This window comes from Botrytis porri, assembly GCF_014898465.1.
Source record: "Botrytis porri strain MUCL 3234 chromosome Unknown BPOR_004, whole genome shotgun sequence".
NCBI lineage: Eukaryota > Fungi > Ascomycota > Leotiomycetes > Helotiales > Sclerotiniaceae > Botrytis > Botrytis porri.
The window spans coordinates 270,232-290,167 of record NW_024066078.1 but is presented as its reverse complement, the minus strand read 5'-3'; the positions used below and the strand labels follow the sequence as shown (position 1 = coordinate 290,167).

At 42.3% G+C, this 19,936-nt stretch overlaps 5 protein-coding genes across 5 annotated transcripts; 2 read left to right on the top strand and 3 right to left on the bottom strand.

The window, feature by feature from the left end:
• Positions 1–72: 72 nt before the first annotated feature.
• Positions 73–8,026, bottom strand: EAF01_003078 (uncharacterized protein; the record flags this gene model as incomplete). Its single annotated transcript, XM_038911332.1, has 12 exons — positions 73–2,329; positions 2,394–2,871; positions 2,922–3,414; positions 3,468–4,724; positions 4,776–5,015; positions 5,064–5,552; positions 5,600–5,696; positions 5,745–5,900; positions 5,953–6,360; positions 6,408–6,688; positions 6,735–7,393; positions 7,444–8,026. The coding sequence occupies 12 exons, from the start codon at positions 8,024–8,026 to the stop codon at positions 73–75; spliced, it is 7,398 nt and encodes a 2,465-aa protein (XP_038772567.1).
• Positions 8,027–8,348: 322 nt separating this feature from the next.
• EAF01_003077 (uncharacterized protein) lies at positions 8,349–8,758 on the top strand (the record flags this gene model as incomplete). Its single annotated transcript, XM_038911331.1, has 2 exons — positions 8,349–8,615; positions 8,678–8,758. The coding sequence occupies 2 exons, from the start codon at positions 8,349–8,351 to the stop codon at positions 8,756–8,758; spliced, it is 348 nt and encodes a 115-aa protein (XP_038772566.1).
• Positions 8,759–12,472: 3,714 nt separating this feature from the next.
• EAF01_003076 (uncharacterized protein) lies at positions 12,473–13,594 on the bottom strand (the record flags this gene model as incomplete). Its single annotated transcript, XM_038911330.1, has 1 exon — positions 12,473–13,594. One exon carries the CDS (start codon positions 13,592–13,594, stop codon positions 12,473–12,475), a length of 1,122 nt encoding a protein of 373 aa, XP_038772565.1.
• An 888-nt stretch (positions 13,595–14,482) lies between these two features.
• EAF01_003075 (uncharacterized protein) lies at positions 14,483–16,592 on the bottom strand (the record flags this gene model as incomplete). Its single annotated transcript, XM_038911329.1, has 4 exons — positions 14,483–15,211; positions 15,263–15,384; positions 15,433–16,234; positions 16,292–16,592. The coding sequence occupies 4 exons, from the start codon at positions 16,590–16,592 to the stop codon at positions 14,652–14,654; spliced, it is 1,785 nt and encodes a 594-aa protein (XP_038772564.1). The 3' UTR covers positions 14,483–14,651.
• Positions 16,593–18,238: 1,646 nt separating this feature from the next.
• EAF01_003074 (uncharacterized protein) lies at positions 18,239–19,909 on the top strand (the record flags this gene model as incomplete). Its single annotated transcript, XM_038911328.1, has 2 exons — positions 18,239–19,027; positions 19,283–19,909. The coding sequence occupies 2 exons, from the start codon at positions 18,239–18,241 to the stop codon at positions 19,907–19,909; spliced, it is 1,416 nt and encodes a 471-aa protein (XP_038772563.1).
• Positions 19,910–19,936: the final 27 nt, after the last annotated feature.

Here is a 19,936-nt window from a genome sequence, read left to right as displayed (position 1 = left end):
ATATCTATCATCTATTAATACATCAAGAGGTCGTAGCTCCATACCATATACATCCATTATGATCACCCAGCCTTAAAAGAACGCAGACCACCCAATATACATAGCCGTCAGTCTTCTCGGATCTGTGGCTTGCTTAATTAATTCGTCAACATAACCCTCCACACTAAGTGGCACACTTTCTCCAGGTAACAGTCCCTTCACCTTTCGCTGGATAACGTCCAACACCTTCTGCGCACTCAGCATCCCTTCATTTGCTATCTCCCTCTTCTTCTTATCAACCTTCTTCATGAGGTCCAGTGTGGGATCATAAATAAAAGCTTCAAGAATTGTCATCAAAGTTTCTTCGTGCTGGCGTAATAGCTTTATCGTAAGTTCCGAGGATTTGCGGAACGGACCTTCGTAGCCGTACATACCCATTGCGTCGACCATGTTATGAGTTAAGCGGAAAGGAACTTGTTCTGGCTTTGCAAAAGTTTTACCTTTTTCAAAGAGACAATTGAAATCTACGTGAAAGGTTCCTCCATTTCCTTCCTCGAAAAGTATATTTTCTGTGTGGCGATCTCCTAGACCTAGAATTGTGCCAACCATAGACATAACAGCACATGACCGAGTATAGCGAAGTCTAGCAGCAAACCAAGCCGAGGGCTCCGGGAATTGTTTGATGAACCATTTGTGGAATACAGGTTTAAACTCGCCAAGAACCTTTTCCGTGAAGAATGGGAGTTGCTTCTCGCCTTTCATTGCTTCCTCGCAATACATACCAAGTTCCGTATAATTGATTCGTTTCCCCTGCGCTCCGTACAGATCCGTAAGTATTTTGCGAAGTGTTTGAAGTCCTTCTATCCATTCTATGATTCCACATTCCTCATTCAAAGGTGTCACAGCATATGTCTTGACATACAATTGGCGTCTACTCGATTCGGCATCACGCTTTAGAGATCTATTCATCATGCTATTGAATTCTTGAAGACGCTGATCCATACGAAGGTCATCTTTCGGTTTGAAAAGGAGACCATAGTGTTGTCCATTTGAGGCCAGAGCTCTCACTCGCTTAGGTTTCGCCAAAGAATTTAATACCAGAACATCATCTTCAAAAGAATTGATTGTTATAACATCGCGAGAGAAAGCTTTGTGTGTTGTCACCTTATCTGTGAGAGTCGGCAGGCTCGCTGTCAAAGCGGCTTCTACTGGGCAAGCAAGGGCACTTGGCAGGACCTTGTGTTTAAATTGTAGATCTTTAGATAAACTCGATCTGAATACCCTAGATTCTTTGAAATCTCCAGCTTCGCAAAGTCTTAAAATTTCAGCAGTGAGAGCTTGTCCGTTTCTGATTAGAGCCCTGATGTCTATAGAATTATGATCGGCCTTCACAGACACGCTTGGCAATTTTGCGAGTAATTCCATTCCCTTGGTTCGACGATCCAGTTGCGTTGAAGTACTTAAAGCCAACACACTCCAAAGTGATTGTTGGGGATGTGCCGATACAACTTTTAGCATAATCAACTGAAGGAAGTGATTTACCTCCTTGTGCGGATGGGTAATTCTAGATACGATCTGTGGCAAAGCTGTGTAGAATATGTAGGCCGGCATTTTGGAAATGTATTTTTTGAATCTAATGTGAAGATCATCTAATGTTTTCTTTCGCAACTGAGTCATCTTGCTAACGAACTCTTGAGAATGACGCTTTGGATCAATCTTTTGACTGAGCTGCGTTCCAAGATCCAACCAGAGTGTTAATATACGAGGGAGAGTTTGGTGGACATACTTGGTGCCATGACCCAGCGAGCGTAGGTAGTTCGAAATGACTAGCGATGCAGTCTCTCCAGAAAGATAGCTGTCATCTTGTCTTTCGAATGGCAAGTTGCTGGATGATTCCAATAACTTATTATAGTGACGTCCCAGATAATAATGACCCTTCTCCCATGCATTATGGGTCTTTGCAGCTAGTTGGTATTGGGCTCGTAGGGCGGATGAGTTTGTTTGACCAGCAAGGTCAAGCCACTTTGCAAGTAGAAGATGAGCCCTTGCTTCGAGAAGATTCTGCTGCTGTTTCCGATGTGTATTGTCAGCACTTCCTAGAGATGCCTTGTTTATCTCATTGTGAGATATGAAAGCATTACTGTCAATTGCGCCCTGAAGACTTTGAATCGCTTTTCGATGCTGTTCTTCTTTCCATAAAAGTCGTGCATGTTCTATTTTGGCTGAGTCATCACCGAGCTGTGAGGCATGGAGTACAGCGTTGAAAGATTGATGAATTGCATTTCCCTTTCTAGCCAGGCGCGCACTAGTCAACCAGGCAGAAGCGATATCTCCTTTCGTAAATTCAAGACTGTGAAAGTCAGATGCGTTGGTGCAAAGGCAAGGAAGTTGAGCGGGGTCAATATGTTACTTACTTAGATAATTGCATGGCGGCTCTTCTTATGCCCAACAAATATTGCTTGTCGTTTAGATAGCCGCCAATTGTTTCAAGACGGCGGTCGAGTGATTCGAGCAGCTCTTCCCTTGGTATCGGTTCAGTGTAATCGACACCGGCAATCATTTCTAATTCGGTAAGCACATGGAGCTTTAGCATAGGATCGTGGCAAGATCCAATCGATGATGTAGTAGCTCTCGACAGGGAGCAAGTAATCTGCTTTCTGAGATCCTCAATGGTTGAAACGAACCTCGTCGTCTCTTTCTCGTGTAGAGCTAGCAACGCTTTCCCAATGCTGACGTTAAAGTCTTCTTCTAAATCTCGACCAGCAATTGATGTATATTTTTGCAAGGCAGCCCACCTCCCTGTTGCCCACGAAGCCTCAGTGGCAAAAGGCAATAGCTTTCCTACTGTTTTGGTGGCAGTATGCATACCTTCGACATAATTAAGTAAGACATCTATTATTGGTTAGCATTAGCTAAGAGAAGCAAACGATGATTAACATTACCATGTTGTCCAGACTCCTTTAGGCACGTAAGAAGATTGAGCTGAACATCAACATCTTCAGGGTCTTCTGCAAGCTTAATCTCATACCACCCTTGGGCAGCTGTCCAGCGCCCTGCTTTGCGATGGCCGAGAACTATTTGGTCAATATCCAACACATGTAGATGTGCCGATATTCCTTCAATACCATCAGGCTCATCTATCTGGGTATATATCTCCTGCAATCGCTCTAGATCTGAGATCTCTCTCGAAGCATCCTGCTTCTTCGTTTCACGAACATGACGAATGTGCTGCTCCCAATTGAATAAAGCTCTAGAGTATGACTTACACTGTATAGCCCGAGCTGATACGATTTCAGCAGGAATGCTTTCGATAAGCCTAGTCACTTTCTCGATTTGCTCCAGGCCACCAGGGATGCCAGCTCGTATTTCTCGATGTACTATCATCTGCTTCGCTTGTATCCAGCGGGAAAGGTAATCGAGAACGCGAAAAACGGCCTGTGTCATTATATTAGGAATAGAAGCTGGTTTTAGAAAATGGCGTCACTTACTTCGCTGCATAGTCTTAATTCCTCTTGCTTGACATGTGATGATGAAGTCGGCTGATACTCTAAGATTCCAAGCAATTCTGCACCAATGTTTTTTCTCTCTTCGTCTGACCCTTCTATAATTACATGTAGAATCAAGTATGGTAAAAGGAAACTCGCTACAGAGAGGTCTTTGATTCGGATAGCTCGACACAAAGGAGGAAAGAGTAATTCTGCGTTGTCGTTTTTCGGTTTCTGTAAGAGATCAAGAACGAATGTTTTCAGCCAATTATTGTACTTGTTGATCCTGTTGGGCTGAGAACTGTCGGGTCGAAATATAGGATATGTGGTAGTCGGAACTTCCATTTTCAATACCGAGAACATCGAGCTAAGGAAAGGTGTAAGAGTTGCCCGAACACTTTCTGGAAGAGACTCCCACTTTTTACAGAGCGGATTGTTCGGATCCTTATGGGCACCCCTCAAATTTGGTGCGCAGACGTCTGCGAACCCACCCTTCGACAACAATTCCTGCATAACGAAAGATAAAAATCCTTGTAAGGTTGTATCGGTCGCAGATAAAAATGCCTTGACGACAACTTCTTCCAAGAGGAAGAGAAGAAAATCTGTAGTTTCCTCGGGATCATGAAAATTCATGACAACCACCATTTCTCGTTGATCTCTAACGGCTTCAACCCTGTTGGGGTCAAGACAGCCTATCAAACCGAGACACTCCCCTGAAAGCTTAGCAATATCATTATGACTTTCGTTGAACTTGACACATGCATCCATGATTGAACGCACAAGCTTACCAATAACCACGTCAGGCTGTTCACTCACAGCTGACGCCTGAAGATACGACTGCTGCTCTTGAAGTAAGCCTTTTAATTCGGACAAAGCCTGTGCGACAACCCCAGCTGTTTCATGTTGTATCCGACGACTAAATATATGAAATGCATTGCTGACATCTGTCGGTCTTCTCATAGTGTTAAGCTTGTGCTCTATATCATAAAGCTGCGGGAGGCTGGAGAGCGATGGTAACTCAACTATTCTATTTCGAATAAGACGGGCGCGCTCTCTCAAAAGGTATTGTAAGATTTCCTCTGCTGACTTTTTTGTAGAGTCGTCGAAAGATTCCCAATACTGGATTATAGTAACGAAGGTACTTTCGAGCATCCATTCCACATCATCATCACCAAGATATCGGAGCATAGCTGACCACGCTGAGAAGGCTGAGGCTTGGAGGTCTTTCTGGGCCAAGGCGGACTGTAGGCAGGCGCATATCTGGATATAGTTAGCTAACATGTAAAGGTGAAATGAGTGGGATGTCCTTACTTGTGGTCGAGCAGCCCCAGTGTAGGTCTTACCAATTGTCACCATTTCCTCAATCGCTTTCACGTTTCTTTTCTTCTCAAAACTTGACTGTTCATCCCTGTTATCATTCACTACTTCTGATATGCGAGTAACGAGGCCAAGGTTGTGCTGCTCTAAAAATGCCGCCATCGGGTTGTTCTTCTTTCGGTTTTGATCTGGGCTTTGGACATTCTCGACAAGAAATTGCAAAGCAAGTCGGATCTTATAAAGTTAGTCCTCAGCTTATATAAGAGAAGAAAGTTTACATGCCCTTGATTTTCTACTGCTATCCGCATACCCGGCCACCTTGAGTAGGTGAAGAAAAGTGCTCGAAGGATCCATTTTAAGAAGAAACGCAAAATCAAGTCCTCGTTTTTCAAAATCTGAAGAGACAAATTTCAGCACAGACATTGTGTGGCTTTCAATATTTTGAACATCCTGCACCAGCAACAAAGCCATAATATGAACAATGTTAGCAGTGTCCGTACATACTCGCCAAGATTCCTCATTCCGAGCTGAAGCAATCTTCTTGATAGTCTTTGCATCGCGCCACAGCACTAGCCATGGCAGAGTGTATGCTTGTGTCAGGATAAGAAATTCGGAGACTGTGATCTCTAGTAAATCTGCCATTAACTGAGAAGTTTGTGGTCGGCTAAGCAGCTCCTTCACAGCAGCAATGGCGATACTATCCCAGAAAGGGCTAAATAACCGTTCGACAGGTTTATCAAAGTTTCCGTTACGATTCGCCAATTTCAATATCTAATTGAAGGTCAGTAACACTTTCCCAACGAAAGGAGCTAGCTTACTTCATTGTAGGCCGCATTTGACACGATTGGATTTGAATGTCCTAAATATTCAACAAGCTTGAGAAGAACTATATTAAGCTCGCCATCGATCAAGACCCTGAACCTGTAAGCATGAGAGTAACCGAAATCATTGAGTTAAACAAACCTTGCAAGTTGACCCCAAGCAAGAACACATGTCTCTTGCCAATGGAGAGTTAGCTTTTCGCATAAATCACGCAAGATGATCAGTACATTTGTTCTATTCTTTAAGATAAGATCCATTGGAGCCTTGTCTCCTTGAAGAAATTCTGGTAATGTGCGACTAGATTCATCAGCAGAACTCCAATAAACTCCTCTAGTTGGTAATAACTTACCCTGCAGCGATTCTCAATTCACGCATGGAACTTTGAAGAGATTTCAAGCACCACTGTCCAACCGCAGAAGATTCCAAATCCAAAAATTCCTCGTCTTGAAAATGTATGGCAAAGGCCTTGACGGCTATCATTGCTAGGACCCTTGATCGTCGTGACTCATGGAAGGCGGGAGACTTGATCAGCGTAGTAAGAATCAAAATTGCTTCGCTGCCAGTTTTTTGACATAAATCATCGTCCAATGCTGTGATTCTGGGCGGAAGCTTTTGACAGATAAAACATTGGGACGATACTATGTTTTCGAATTTGTCTCGAGTAACTGTTAAGGAGCCATATGCCGCACATGGTATCATAGACAAATAGTCAATGAATTTGCATCGGTCAAGATCAGTCAACTCCGCGTAACATCTCCTAGCAGAAGTTAGAGAAAAGCGAGTGGTCTCAACAATGCTACTAACTCAACTATATGACATAACCCGTCCATATCTAGAACTTCCTGGTCACCGAAAAGAGAATATAGCTTGGCGATGATTTCTTGCAGAAGGCCCTCTTCTGAATGTAATTTTCGGCGTTTGTTTGGTGGAGCTGATTGGGTTGATCGAGTTTCGATGTCCTTCAGCACAAGAAGATTGAGATCGGCATTCAAAGAGTCAGTATCAAAGTTCACATGTGGTAAAATAAGCCCAAGATTAGCATTCTCTGCTGATCTACAGGCCCAAAGCAAAGTGGCTGCAGCATTCTATAGAAGGTTTAGTCGAAATCTGGAAAGGACAAAGGTTACGTACCTGGAAATCATTCCCAACTATAATTTTCGCATGATCGTCATCTAGCACGGTCCGAAGCTTCGGGAGTAGGGACAAACGGACGATTCTACATGTCGAATCGTACTTTTTACAGATATTTGCCAAATGCAATAAAGTCCGACAGAAAGCAAGATTAATATCCTTGTCAATAATGTTTGATGGGTTTATGATAATATCTGCTCCGATGATTGTAAGGTAGGCATAACCCTTACGTACTAAAGTCTCAGATAACGAATTCTGAGTTGATGATAGAAGTGCCTGGAGGTCACAGAAGAGAGAAATTGCTGGAGATTCGCAATCATGCGCAGAATTCTCGGAAAATGTCCAGACCTTTTGCAACTCGTGAGATTTGTGTAACGAATCAAACAGCCACGCTAGGTAGTCCTGGAAAGCGGGAGTTGCATCTTGAAAGGATGAAGCTTGGATAGACACCTTCACCAAGATGGATAAAATGCATATGGCATGTTTCAAAGCGCCTGCTTTGTTGTGCAATCTATATGTGCATTGGAGAGATGTTTCCACCATATCGTCCTCGTTACTGAAGGAATATGACGATACCTTGAATTGATCAGATGGTAGTACAAAATCCAGTTCCCCTCCATGAGCAACAAGACTGAGGGTTTGAAGAATGGTGAGAATAGCTAGAAATATAAGTACTTGTTAAGTGATGCAAGTGTGGTTGTGTACTTACATGTTACACTGTCCTTAAGGTAGGCAAAAAAGCTAGAACTAAGACCCCAAAGTTTTGGTGATCTGGCGACGACCTCAAACGAAGTAGAAAAGAAAACCTCAATCTTTGCTGTGAGCTTTCTAGAATTCCGACGACCCAAACAAGCCAGAACCCGTGGGAATAACCATATCCAGAAAGGTTCTGGACCGCGTGATTTGAGTGGTCTATCTAGAGTGAATACGTGATTAAGTATATTCGGGACATCTTTGACAGTGGAAATGAAAACATCGAGGGCTTCACAAGCCTGATTTATGACGTTTTGGACATTCATAAAAGGGTCATCTTTGTTGAGTTTCTCTAAAACTACTTTTGCGATGACATATAGAAGTTTATGTTTGTGCTCGAGCAAAGCTTCGGGATCCGTGAAGTCGGAGGAATCATTCTCTCGACAGGAAACTTCAGTCATAAGTGCTTGTAAATCGTCATGCTCGACTTGTCGAGATTGTTTCTTCGTCGAGAGATTATTGATTAATTGTGCAGCCATAGTTGATGGAGGGGCTTCCCAACGACCTGGTGTGCCAGTCGGCGGCTCATGAGGTGCCATCCTTTCATGACCATCTATTACCGCGATGGATTGCACAAAGATTGGCGATTGGTTGATAAAATATCACAAAATTGATAAGATACCACAAAAAGGAAGTTGTCGACGCGTTCCTTCACCAAAAACAATTTAGGGTTTCGCGTTTGCACGTGATTTAAAGGCTTCTAGCGACTTTCGGTCAAAATCATGGGCTCATTGATCGCATTGCGGCAACAAGTACGGTACCTCATTTAAACGACTCAAACTTGGCAGATTCTCAATTCAACCTTTCCTAAGATTTATCATTGGTTGTACATGAATTCAATCCTTTCAGTGGAATCACAAAATGGCAGTCTTTGGAAGCAAGAAGTTTCGCGGAGCGGCAGAGTCAAATACCCTTGCCGCAAGATATCGTAGCGCTCTAGCCAGACATCCATTTGCGCTCTTCGGTTTACCATTCATTGTAACTATGGTAGCTGGATCTTTCTTCCTTACTCCTGCCACAGCTATCCGATACGAGAAACATGATAAACGTGTGCGAAGAGTAAGCAAAGAAGAGGAGCTAGGAATTGGTAAGACTGGAAGGCGAGTGGATATGAAAGAAGAATACTACGTGAGTGTGCCATCAGATACTTGTGCTTGAGAGCAATATTTTGACATTCATCGCTATGACAGAGACTCGCGGCGAAAGATTTGGACGATTGGGAACAAAAGAGAGTCAAGAGACTTCCGGGTGAACATGATGGCAAATTATAGGATGAAATTCGTGAAGGGGGAAAAGAAAAAGAACCCGAGATCGCATAGACTCGAACTCGAACTCAAATACTTATGCAAATTGCAGCTCAACTGCTTCGAGTTGTGTGGACTTCACAAAGATACTTCACCATCTTGGATGATAATATGAGCGATATAAAGGCATGGCCAAATAATGAAGACATCGTTAAAACATACATGACGACGCCTTAGGTAGTAGGTCAGACATGTTCGATTGGAAAAGCTCTTGATTATATCAAGAAAAATCATCTTACTCATGTTTGAAGTAAGATACGAGTCAGAGCTCAATCCATATGTGGAATTCGAATTTCGGATTGAATTCGCAAATCACAAGATATATATCCGGTCTACATTGAAATCATCACGGATCTTTGGGCTTTTGTGAACTTTCACTATTTCTGAATCACCTATGTCGGTTGTGTGCTCTGTTAGACACGCTCGTTTTTGAAAAGGCTTATTCTGTCCAGACTTGCATAGCCATCTTGCTTTCGTGGTCATTTTACGCCGTCCACAGCCGCACAATACGTGCCAAAAGTTTGGTTTCAATTCTGTATGCAAAGGATACTCTATTGTTCGGTCTATTAATGGTGACAATGGAATTACAGGATTGGCCACGCAATGCAAGCTCGATTCCGAATTCTCGTAACTGCCTATGAGAATCCTATTCGGGATCGGTACGATTCAATAGTAGACGAACTACAATACTCGGCGGTCCAATTTTATCGCTAGCGCAGTGGTGATAAAGTCCAACATGACCTTCGATTATTTCAGTTACACAGCCAAAACAAATGCGTATAAACCCAAAAATTTCTATCCGTTGACGTCCGTTTTAAACGCCAATAGACGCGGGATGGCATCGACTATTTGTGCAGAGGGCTGACAATACACTGATTCTCTACATGGGACTACACGTGTCTCATTCTCCTTGGTCGATAATGTTTCTGGGTTAACATCGACACTGATTTGACCTCTCGAGAGGCTGTATGACTTTGCTTTTCTTGCAGATTTTGTGAGCCGCCGTAAATTGCTTAGAAACTTCAACAAGGATTATGGAAGTACGCTTCTATAGCGTATATCGTCATCGTCCACTACGTTTCCAAACAGTGTCATATCTTCTCATTCTCCTTCTCGCATACCGTTTGAATATTTCATATTTTACCTACAACCTTGATCTCAAAAATACTACCGCTTTCTTCTTTGTCTTCAATTCCTCTAATGTTTAATTTTTATCAAAACCTATAATGCTTTCTCTCTACCACGCGCAATCTTTTCTCTGCCCAACCCCAAGAATACTATATGACAAAAACTACCAATAGGGCCGTCTCAGAAATGCAGAAAGAAGTTTACTACCTCTGGACGTATGCCCCCTCCCTAACCACTTTCATAATCTCTATCTTTCTCTTTTTGCTTAACACAATCCTTCTCTTCCAATATATCATCAAGCACCATGATTGGCTCTGTCTTCCCTCCGTTGTCGAATGTCTATGTAACGCCCCTGTTTTTTTCGATTCTCTCATCCTCAAACCAACATTCCAACACCTCGTGTGAAACTTTCGAGGTCACATCTCCCGGGCAGCGGCCTATCCCCTAAGACACCAAAATGGACTCTATCGCTTAACAGAAACCTCATTGACCAATTGTAGTATTAAAATTCAGGAATATTTGATCATTTTCAAGCAATCAGACTTTGTGGTTCAGGAGAAACGCTAGTGCTAGTTTTGGGGCTCATTTTGGTGATCTAATAGATGATTCGGTTGTTTTTTCTCATCCTTGATTTTCTTAACAAGAGTGTCTATTGTTGATCTAGCTGTTTTGAATATTGTTTCGAAAAAGCTTGATAGGTTTGGTCTCAAAAAATATTCTGAAGAATATTAAGCTTGATTGTATTCTTTATTCTTTATTCTTTATTTCAAGAATATCTATTATGGATTGAATTACTTCAGGTAATCTAAAGAAGGTATTCGACTGTTTTTTCTCATCCTCGATTTTCTTAGTAAAAGTATCTAATACTAATTTAACTGTTTTAAATATTATTACAAAGAAGCTTGATGGGTTTGGTCCCAAAAAAGATTTCGGAGAACGCTGAACTCGATGGTGTTTTTTCATCCTCTATTTCAAAAGTATTTACTAAGGATTGAATTTCTTTATATGATCCGAAGAAGTCATTCGAAGGTGGAGTTGAAATACATATTTCCGAATTAAATCGAAGTCGATCACTTTGTTCGTTCTCTATTTTGCATACATTATTTGCTCCTCTTTGAGCTGTTTTGGATATTAATTCGAAGACACCAGTTGAAACTTTGGGATACTGTTCAGAGGGAAGGAGTTCTGAGGCGTTACTGGATGTTTGCGAAGTACAATCGATTGTATTGAATGATTCGTCAATCGGCTTCCCGATTGCTGAATCGACAAAGACTGCGTCGCTCTGTATCAAAATGTTCCGAAATCTCAACGGCTGGATGTGTTCCCAATTTCTTTACTCTTATCATTCGAATGATCCCCGGAAGGGTTTGGTGATGCAGGTACCTTGACAATCAAAGGTGTCTCTTCGGTAGACTTTTCAACATCATTTGAATCATCTCTATTCAGTGTTCTATATCCTCGTGTTATAGAACGTATGTATGTTATCAATCTAGAAAACATCTTTTGATGTCTTAGATATTGAAAGAGAACGTCGATTTCAAGAATCAGAACAGAGGAAATCTTAATGGACTAAGATGAACTATCCAGAGGTTGAAATGGGTTTATTTGAATATATATTTCAAACTATAATGTATGTGAATGCGATTTTTGACCAGATAATCAATCTCGAACAAATATCCCACTGCACCTCGTGCGGAATCCGAGTTTATATACCCAGGGCTATCATATTCAAGCTATTTTGGTCTGAAGCTAGGTATTTAGCATCGCTTGAAATCTCTCCAACGAGACATATATGCCCGTACTAATATTCTTATTTCGGACAACAAACTCAATTCATACTTTAATCATCAAAGTTTCTCTACATGATTACTTTTAGATTGTACAAGACCTTCTTAGACTTCCTGTGACTTCGTGGCATCATGTCAGTAGTGTGAAGGTCTTGGGATATTTGTCATGTAGATAGATGTCATTGAATGACACTATTGATAATAGTATATTTTCCAGATGAATTTCACAATCAAACCTCATGAACCTCGCCGAAATAGGGTGCAAATATCTGCTGGAAATTACGAGGGTGGGAGAATTATGTGCGTATATATGAGTAACATGCTTACCAAACACCTTTACCATTCGCGACTTCAGCATCTATTACCTATATCCTTCACCGATGATATACTATACATATTTCACGCCTCGAATTTGACTTCATTCTATCCACGAAAACGCTATCCAATCATACGTAGACCAGTCGAAACAGTTCATTGTCTCTGAATCACTAATCACATGACATACAATCATTCTTTCGATGGGCCCCCTTTTACCTCAAATCAACGGGGTGAAGCCCTAAACTTTTGTGCCTTATCAATCTTGAGTAACAATCTTGTTGTGAATAATTCTCCCATGGATCAAGCAGAAGACACCCTGCAGGCAAGTGTTCTAAATACGTTGAATCTATCCTAAATATACATCTATATCTTTATCCAGGTATATCATACAAACACCAAAGCCTGTTTCTACTCACCCACCAATCTACAATCCATCAATCTACCCCGTCTATCTATTTCTCTCCCAAAACTCTCCTGCTCTCCTAGCCGCCAACCTCGCCTCTTCTTTGAAGCCCAAAAGATTTCCAATCAAAATAATATCATGCACCGCCCCCTCTTCAATTTGCAATTCCGTCTTATTCCCCGCTTCTGTGAACTGATTATGAACCCTCACCACATCATCGAAAAGTACTTCACACTCCCCTGTACTGAAAAACAATGGGGTGGAAGATTTGAACGGATTCCCCACAAACGAGATATTCGGATGAGATAATTCTACTCCTGTTCCTTCAAGTGGTGTTAATCTCTTTGCACCCCAGATTCCAAAACCCTCATCAAGATAATCGGTACGAGAGTATGGAGATGCATGGAAGATTCCTTCGACAATCGTAGAAACTGGATCAACCCAGGGAGACCATAACCAAGCGCATCCTGGATTTGGAAGACCCGCGTTTGGATTATCATGTAGATATCTCAATAAAGCCATTGCCAGATTTCCTCCTGCGCTATCCCCCGAGACAACGATATTCTCCGCCTTAATTCCCATTGTCTCGGTTAAGTAAGAGAAACTCGTGATTGCATCCTGCAACGCTGCTGGAAATCTCCCACCTGGACTTGAAGCAAGTCTGTATTGAGGACAAAATACATAGGAAGCAGAGCTATTGGCAATCAAAGTCTCTGCGCAAAATCCAGCATCTTGTGTTCGTCCATCTCCAACTACGTATGCTCCTCCATGAAAATGAAGAACTACATCTCCGGCGTCTTCGCCAGAAGATGGTTGATGTGGATACCACGTGCCACCAATAATTTCTGGTTTGATCTCGGAATTCGTGAGGGTAACCCCTTGATAGCGGGATGATGAAGCGGGCTGAATGGTTAAGAATCGTGATCCCTCGGCACCCGGAAGGAGATTAATGATAGTAGCTGATTTGGTGATTGAGACGGATTTGACGAAGGCTTTTACGATACGGATACGGAGAGCTTTGGTGTAAGTCCATTTTGGCGAGGGTCGAGTAATAGAGGGAGCATAGTAGATAAGCCAGAAGGGGATACGAATCAGATTTAGAGCTATGGCACTGCAGATCCAGAGATGTTTTCCGGGGAAGAATGTGAACAGAGAATTCGATTCCATGACGTGAGTTTTTGCTCAATGATGAAGTCGTGTTCTGAAAGTTTCAATTGAACTCAATTGGGTTCCAGATTTTCAAACAGCGTCTACACCATTTGATGAAAACAAAGGGATACTAAATTGGCATCGAGGGCAAATTTATATACAGTGTTAGGATATCAAATTGTGATGGATGGACGTAAACTTGTAACAAATTATTCTTCGAGACTTTACCGAGGTTTGTTCGCCCAATAGTGCCACTCCGCTACAACCCCACCCACCCCGCTTAGGACGGACAACGGAAAAGAAAAAGTGTGATCAAATATTAAGAACTAATTAGGATTTAGATGTTCAGTGTCTTCATACACTGTTGATTTCAAAGATTCAAGGTAAGGTCATACTTCTATAAGGAAAGAAAGCATATATGGAATCATAAGAAATCTCGAAAACCTCGACCCGTATAATCAGATTAACTATCACGACATTCCAGATCTTCAAAAACTCGACTCTGGACACATAGAGGATAAGATGCAATCATCCAAAACAAAGCAAGCAATAAATCAACAAAGACGAATAGAATGATTAAAAACATTGAAATATGTTAACCTCCATGTCCTAACACTCCACTGTTAAATAATGAATGATGTATATCTATTACCTATCCATTTCATACACCAAAGTCAAAAATCGTTCACAGAAAAAAAAGATCAATTGCAATGGCACCATTTCTTCCTTTTTTTTCCTTGGGAAACAGAAAGCGGGAAGCCTTTGCAAGTCGATACGAAATGAATAAATACGTTTCTCCCTAAAGATCCCTTTCACAAGGTAATGTTGCTTCTGTTCATGCCATACCCAGTCCATTCAAAACAATAAGCATCCTAAATCCCAATTCATATCCTTCAAATTCCCAATCTACAAAATAATCATCAATCCGAAAATGCCGCCTACGACACCAACCATCGTGGCCACATTAGCATTGACAATACGGGTAGCTGCCCCAGTGAATGGTATATAAGTGGGGGAACCCAAGAGAGAAGTCGTTCCAACAGGACCCACTTGAACAACCGTAGAAGTCGCTGGTTTACATCCGCCAGGAGGGCAGACAGGTACTATAGTTGCGGCGTATGTTGGAGCTGGTGTCGGAGCGGCATAAGTGATGATTGTAGCAGCGATCCCTTTGACTTCTGAGACAATTGCAGTTGGTTGGACCGGCAGGGTAAGTGATATAAGTTGTGACACCGACTCCGTAGATAGAAGTGGTGTGTGTAACTGGAGATAGAGCAGGTACATAGATAGAAGTCTCGGGAACACGGCTACTTGCTTCGGAGTGAGTTCCCAAAGTTGGGACTGGGACAACGTAGATAGATGATGGTGGGAGTGTGCTATATACTGGACATGTTGGCATAGTGTATGGAAGACAAGTCTTGCATGGGAGAATGGTGGGTGGGACTGGAGTCCAAGTGTATGAAGTTGGGACTGCAGTCTCGTGGCATGAGGTCGTAGTGGCTGTGATAAAGCCTCCAGTCGGGCAAGGGACACCAGCACTAGATAAGGCACATGCGTAGCAAGGATATCCAACAGTTGATGTGCTCCAAATTGGCTTCTGTTCAGTGGAGCAATCACTTGTGATATATGAAGTAACTATTTGATATGTTAGTGATGATCTCAGTGAAAGAAAATAGATTTACGAACCAGTCTTGTCTCCAATGGTATGACATGATTCAATGATTGATACATAAACAACAATTTGAACACCAACTATCTTGTCTCCAGTTGGGCATGCGGGAGTAACATATGGAGGAGGAATGAAAGTTCTAGAGATGAATTAGTACAGAGCTATCTATTGCCAAGTAATTACTTACGTAGTAACAGTTGAAATATCATGAATAGTCTTGGTATCATGACCTGTAACAGTATCGTGGATAGTAGCAGTGACAGTCCTGTTATGATCGATCGTTGAAATGATAGTCTTGTTGCCATATGGTACAGGGACTCCACTAGATCCTGATGTTATATGGGGTGGAAGAGTGGCAGAATGCGATGGAGTATGAACAGGAGTTGTTATGTTTAGTGTCAAAGCTGGAAGACAATTTCCATCACCAGTTGGGCGACCAGATTCACATTTGCAACTTGCAGAGCACCCATCACCAGCAACAGTGTTTCCGTCATCACACTCTTCGTTCAGGGATGCTTCCCATTTTCCATCACCACATCCAGCTGGAGTTGCTCCACGACTGATAATATATGGTAGTCCAATTGTTTTATCACCAAAAGTTTGCGATCCGACGCCAATAACATCTTGAGCAATACCAAGAGCTTGGAATCCATTGATTCCAACAGATGGATAGCTGGAGAACGCTTCATGAACACTGCAAGACCAGCTAGATAGTGCAGCGTCATTAAGAGTTCCGAGAGCAGGTGAAGATGCAACAATATGAGCTTTGTTGTAACAATCAAGATTTCCTCGAACGGTGAAGTCTCCGAAGTATGAGAGTGATTCCACTTTCGCAGAATCCACGTTGTTATAATAACAAGACAACGCGTAGTAGAGACCAGTCTGTTGGGAGCCAGCAAGACTCTTTGCAGATGCTGCGAATTTGATAGAGTTATCAATCAGAACTTTGGCACCAGGCTGGGCTGAGAAGTGAAAGGTAGGATCCGTGCCTGATATCCGAGTTAGTAAAGTCGTCTTAAATTTTGAATTTTCTTGAATGTTCTTACCGATAACAACTATGTTCCCTTGAACTGCTGGTCCCCAGGTATTCTTGGTATCAGTCAAGAATTGAATATCACTAGGTGATGTTGAACAATCTGGATCGGCAATGACAATGGCTTTGAAAGCAGCGAACTCGGATGTGGTCATTGTCTTCCATTGTGCTTCACTAACCACCTTTGTGGTGTATCCAAGGACAGATGTTGCCTCCGCAAACTCTTTAAACTCAAATGTATCCACAAAAAGTAGATCTTCTGCAAGAACAGAAGCTGTCAAACTGGCCAATAAGCCCCCGGAGGAAAACTTCATTATGGTAAGGGGTAAATTAATTGAAATATATTAAGAGAACTTATATGCGACAACGTTTAAAACGAGTGTGCTTGTTAAAGAATGACTGAAGGAGAAATGAGTGACGATAGTAAAAAGATGAGAAAGGGGAACAGAAAGACTGGAAAAGACACAATATATACGCAAGGAAATCACAGTACTTTCTTCTGACTTGTCCGCATGATATTCTTGGCTTCCGAAGCTGTGAGGTAATAGATCCTAACATGATAGAGGGCTGATTTTCTATGAACAAACTGAACAATAGAACAGTCGATAATAACATTGAGTGTCTGAATTCCTGTGTGACAGGTCGAATATCAATATCGTACCTGCATAAGTTCGGGACTCGTCTACGCCTCCAAAATTCTGTTTCTCCTTACCGAAGTGTGATTGTAGGTAAGCCGATCATGTGCATTTTTTCAGCTCAACAGCCATGTTCTTGGCAATGAATGGTAATGTTTCACAAAATACTTTTTTGTGCAATCATAATCCAAATTTAGAGAATGAGGAGATTAGTCAAAAAACATACGATGTGAAAGCATAGAATGGTTTGAAGTGGCCAGCCATCGCTTTCACTGCCTCGTAGGGCTTGTTTGCCAGGTTTCGGTTGATCAATGCAGGTACGATTAAAGTTATTACCCCCAGAAAGAGATATTGACAAGCTGGGAGATGCCAAGCCGTAGAGTAGATTGATCTTACTCAGGGGATAGTTGGAGCCTCAAGTTGAGTTGTTGAAAATCACCAAGATGGCACTTGCCATTGAGCCAACGGTGCCACTAAAGGAGCAAGGGCGATTCTCCTGAGCTGGTGGACTTCTAGATTCCTAAGTTACGAATAGTATGAGTTAGAGATTGTATTGTATCCAACCATCAGTCCCGATGGATATGGGCTTAATATAGGTGGTGACAAAGTTGTTGCAGAAGGATGAAGGAATCTCGTTGTGACGACAAATGGGGCGGTCATTGCACCAACGGCAATAATTTCTGAGCGACGGATTAACCTTAACCTACCTGCTTAGCGAAGTTTATCCGGTGATGACTAACAAGTGATTAACCATTGCTACAGTAGATATTTCCTTCTACATTCGACCTTCACCACGAACCTTCCCGCATTTACTACCACCTCTTCATTGAACTCAGGTCCTCAGATTCTAACGAACTTAGTCGGCTCCAAAACAATATCATAAGAGTTTTGATACAAATCTTCACGACTACGCCTCTACCCATCTATCTTATCATCAGGATCGCTCGAATATCCTCGTACCGCGCGGTTACATCAAATTGCTTACTATGGCCGTGCTCCTTTACCAGCTTGACACAGATCACCAAGTGAATCTTCATCTCATTTTCTACATTATTTCGTAACAGTGATTGATGTGATTGCTGCGGTTTCTCTGATAATCTACAATTTCTAAAACATGGAGTAGTACTCTCCATATTTGAGCCCTGAATCGGTCATGATTTAGGGTCTAACAATGGGGGCTTGAATCTCGAGAGCTTGTATTTAGATGAGAGGCGTCGTCTTCGATACTGTCTTATGTGCTTTTACTTTCTCTATTGTATATTGCACGATATGGAGTTGAGTTTTCACTGTTTACTTCCATTTAATATCTTCAGGTTCCATCAAAAATGACTGTCTCAATTCAACCCACCCATCTTCCGATTGCACCGCGCTCTTCCCCCCTTTCTAAACCAACCATCAAATCAAATTTCCCAATCACTCGCCTACCCACAGACATTCTCCTCACTCTCTTCTGTCTAATACCATCTCCGCAAACTCTTTCCGCCCTTTCTCTATGTTCTCGCCAATTTCACCACTATGTCACACCATACCTGTACTCCCATTTCCTCCACCTCGGCGACACATGCACTTCCCTTCCGCATTTTCTGCACACCATTCTCCATAATCCCCACTATGCACTCTACACCAAAAACTTTACTTGCAACGCCCTCCTAGGCTACAAAACCGACACCTCCCTCTCCAACTTCTCCCCTTCCGACCTTGTCCTCCTGAAATCCCGTCTCAAATCCAACTACACCCTAGAAGATGGCTCACGCTCTCAATTCTTTGGCTCTCACATCGCCTCACAATGGTACAATTTTATCCTCCAAGGAAACTGGGATGCCATCGTGGGATTAATCCTCTGTCTCCTCCCTAATCTCCTATCTCTCAATATAATCAACCACGCGAGCGGTTGTCCTTACGGATATCCCTATCTCGAAACCGTGCTCAACAGAGCGGCAAAGTTACAAAATCAACGACTTCGCGATCCCACCTGCATAGTCCAACCACAAGCATATTCATTCCCGCATCTACGCTCTTTACATTTGGCAAAACATGATACCATGCATTATCCCCGGATGGGATTTGAGATTCTGCGCGCTCTTCCCTTTTTAGCTATTCCCTCCATACGAGAGGTCGATACCCACATGCTTTCGGATTATCATTTTCCATTTTCTGTTTTGTCTTCTTCTCCTTCTGCTCAACACACAAATACCCCATCTTCAATACCACCCTTCACACTCTCAACATTCTACTCCTACTCCCTTCCCAATTTTACCTTCCACATCACTCATCTCCACCTCTCTCACACCGTTCTCCGACGGGATTCCTTAGTCCCATTTTTCAGTTACTTCAAATTCCTCAAATCTTTACAATGGGAATGGCATTAGGACCCTCAAATCGGAAAAAGAGAAGGATTGGAATTTTCTTTCAATATAAATCATTTTCTGCGTTCCATCGAACATTTGAGAGATATTCTTGAGGTTTTGAGACTGCGAGTTTCTGAATCATCATTGTCGTCATCATCTGCTGAGATTCATGATGGAAGCGAGGAGGAAGAAGAAGATGATGAACAAAATGACTATCATAAACATAATCAAGATCACGATTCCAGCAACAAGTACGACAACCAGCGCAATCAATACAAGTACAATTCCATCATCACCCAACTCTCGTACTTTACAAAATTGGAAGTCCTGAACCTCTCCGCAAATCTACTTCCCGCATCTAATTCCAAAACTCCCTCGACCGCCACTTCTAATTCCCAATCCCGAACCTCATCCTCATCCTCCAACGAAAAAACAATCGAAACTAGAAATAACTCCCTCTCATTACTCAAAAGTGAAGAAATCAAACACCGCCCCTCCACTTCCCCTCCATCTCATGAAAAATATAAACCACCCTCACTCTCACGCTTACCCCCTTGTGAAACATGCTTACGTCATGCTTTTCGCGCACGGGAAACACAAGTACGGACGAGACGCATCGAATGGGATGATGCTGTGAATGAGGTATAGTGGGGAGAGGGAGGGAGTGTGGATACA